The 1,974-nt window shown below is 61.3% G+C and overlaps 1 protein-coding gene across 1 annotated transcript; it reads right to left on the bottom strand.

Annotated features, from left to right (window-relative positions):
- Positions 1-290: 290 nt before the first annotated feature.
- On the bottom strand, positions 291-1,625 carry LOC120679973 (uncharacterized acetyltransferase At3g50280-like). Its single transcript, XM_039961625.1, has one exon. The coding sequence runs from the start codon at positions 1,623-1,625 to the stop codon at positions 294-296; it is 1,332 nt and encodes a 443-aa protein (XP_039817559.1). The 3' UTR covers positions 291-293.
- Between the last annotated feature and the right edge of the window lie 349 nt (positions 1,626-1,974).

Here is a 1,974-nt window from a genome sequence, read left to right on the forward strand (position 1 = left end):
TCACGACCTTAATTCGCTCCGTTCAGCTAGTTTGTCAGCCAGCCAGCACTATTTTTCTCTCACACTAAATCAGCATCAGCCACCAGCCAGTCAGCAGTATTTTTCTCTGACAACAAATCAGCACCGTCTACCAGCCATAGCCAGCCGAACAGAGCGATGTCAAAATGTTTCACACCACTGCACCAACAATTATAGAACACGCATTTAAAAAAAATTATAGAAAAAGCACAACACTTACTGACTTACATATAAGTTTGTCAATTAAAAGTGACCCATCACTGCGCGGTCGACCCTCACGCCGGCAAGCTCACCGCGTCCATGAACTCCTCGTCGGTGAGGAGCCTCTCCAGCGCGTCCGGCGCCAAGCACAGCTCCAGCGACATGCCCCCTCCCCGCTCTGGCCCCTCGAACACCGCCGCCTTGCCGTCCGTCTTGTTCCCCGCGCCGCTCCGCATGGTCACCGGCTTCCCCCACCCGAAGTCGTTCCCGAACACGTCGGACCACGGCAAGCTTCCGGTCGCCAACGCCGTGGCGGCGGAGGTCAGGTCGGTGATGAACATGAGCTCCGGCTGCTGGACCCACCGCGCCGCCGACTCCCTCACGCTCGCCTCGTCGAACGAGGCCTCGGCGCGGTTCGGCAGCCACGCCGTCCAGCCGAGCCCCCTGCCCTCGATCTCGCCGACGGTGGCCTCCGCCTTGCCGAACGCCGCGGCGTTGCCGACGTACCCCGGCGGTATGCCCTTTCCGCGCCCCCGGCAATCGATGAGGACGGAGTAGGACGTGCCCTGCTCCGGCGGCATGCGCCGCGCGCGGCACACGGCTCGCCAGAGTTGCGCCAGGACCGCCTGGAGCGACGAGATGGCGGCGGCGGCGGTGGCGGCCGTGCCAGCGATCTCGCCGTTCGCCCTCGCCGTGAGCTCGGTGACGCTCGCGGTGGAGAAGGTGAAGAAGGCTTCCCGCACCGTCGTCCGCTTGACCTGCCGTGCGATGTCCTCCAGCTTGCCGAACGGCAGAGGGATCGACACGGGCCAGGTCTCGACGAACCACCGCTGGAGCACCGGCGCCGGCGTGGAGAAGTGCCAGAGCGCGGCGCCGTCCGCGACGGAGTGGTTCAAGGTCATGCCGATGAAGACGCTGTCGGCGAGCTCGGTGACCTGCACGGACACCAAGGGTAGTGCCTCGACGGCGGCGTCGGCGCCGAGAGCCGGGTCGAACGAGTGGAGCTCATCGCGGACCACCGACGGCGTGTAGACCGAGGAGACGATGTCCGCGGCGGCGACGCCGGGAGCCGTGGCGTGCACGAACTCGGCGCCCTCGCCGGTGCACCGCAAGGACACCGTCAAGGTGCCGTCGCCGCGCTCCTCGGCGGCGAGGCGGCCGGCGAACGGGTAGAACAGGCGCAGGGCGCGCGCGAACGAGGGCTCGAGGGCGTTGACGAGGCTGGCGCCGGAGACCGGAGGCTTGGGCATGAGGACGCCCTTCTGGAGGGAGTCGGTGCGGATCAGGCGTAGGTCCAATGGCGTGAGGTGGATCACCTCGACCTCCTCCTTCAGCGGCGGCGTCGACGGCCGCACCGTGCGCCGCGAGACGACCCGGACGCCGCCGCCGCTGGTGACACCCTCCATGAATGTGCACTTTGTCAGAAGTATGTATGTGCACTTTTCAGAAGTATGTAGTCATTAGTCATGGCTGATATGCATATAGACATAGTCAGTAGTCCATGAAATGCAGACTAATTTAGTCACGAGGCTACATTTATGTATATAGTTTATTTACTTAGCCGCCTTAGTAACAAGGTTTTAAATCTCCGGCTATAGCTTCCGCTGTCTCCGGCTATAGCTGTTTGAAAGAAATTTAGCTAAATTTTTTCACGTACAATTTAGCTCTTAGCCACCACTATAGCCCGCTATAGCTGGCTATAGCCCGTTTTTGGACATCGATAGCTAAATGACTTATCCCGCTATTTAAAACATT

Source organism: Panicum virgatum, chromosome 6N, assembly GCF_016808335.1.
Source record: "Panicum virgatum strain AP13 chromosome 6N, P.virgatum_v5, whole genome shotgun sequence".
In the NCBI taxonomy this organism is placed as follows: Eukaryota; Viridiplantae; Streptophyta; class Magnoliopsida; order Poales; family Poaceae; genus Panicum; species Panicum virgatum.

Bases quoted from the DNA above. Each gene is read 5' to 3' on its own strand.
- LOC120679973 (XM_039961625.1), bottom strand. From the start codon at position 1,625: ATGGAGGGTGTCACCAGCGGCGGCGGCGTCCGGGTCGTCTCGCGGCGC.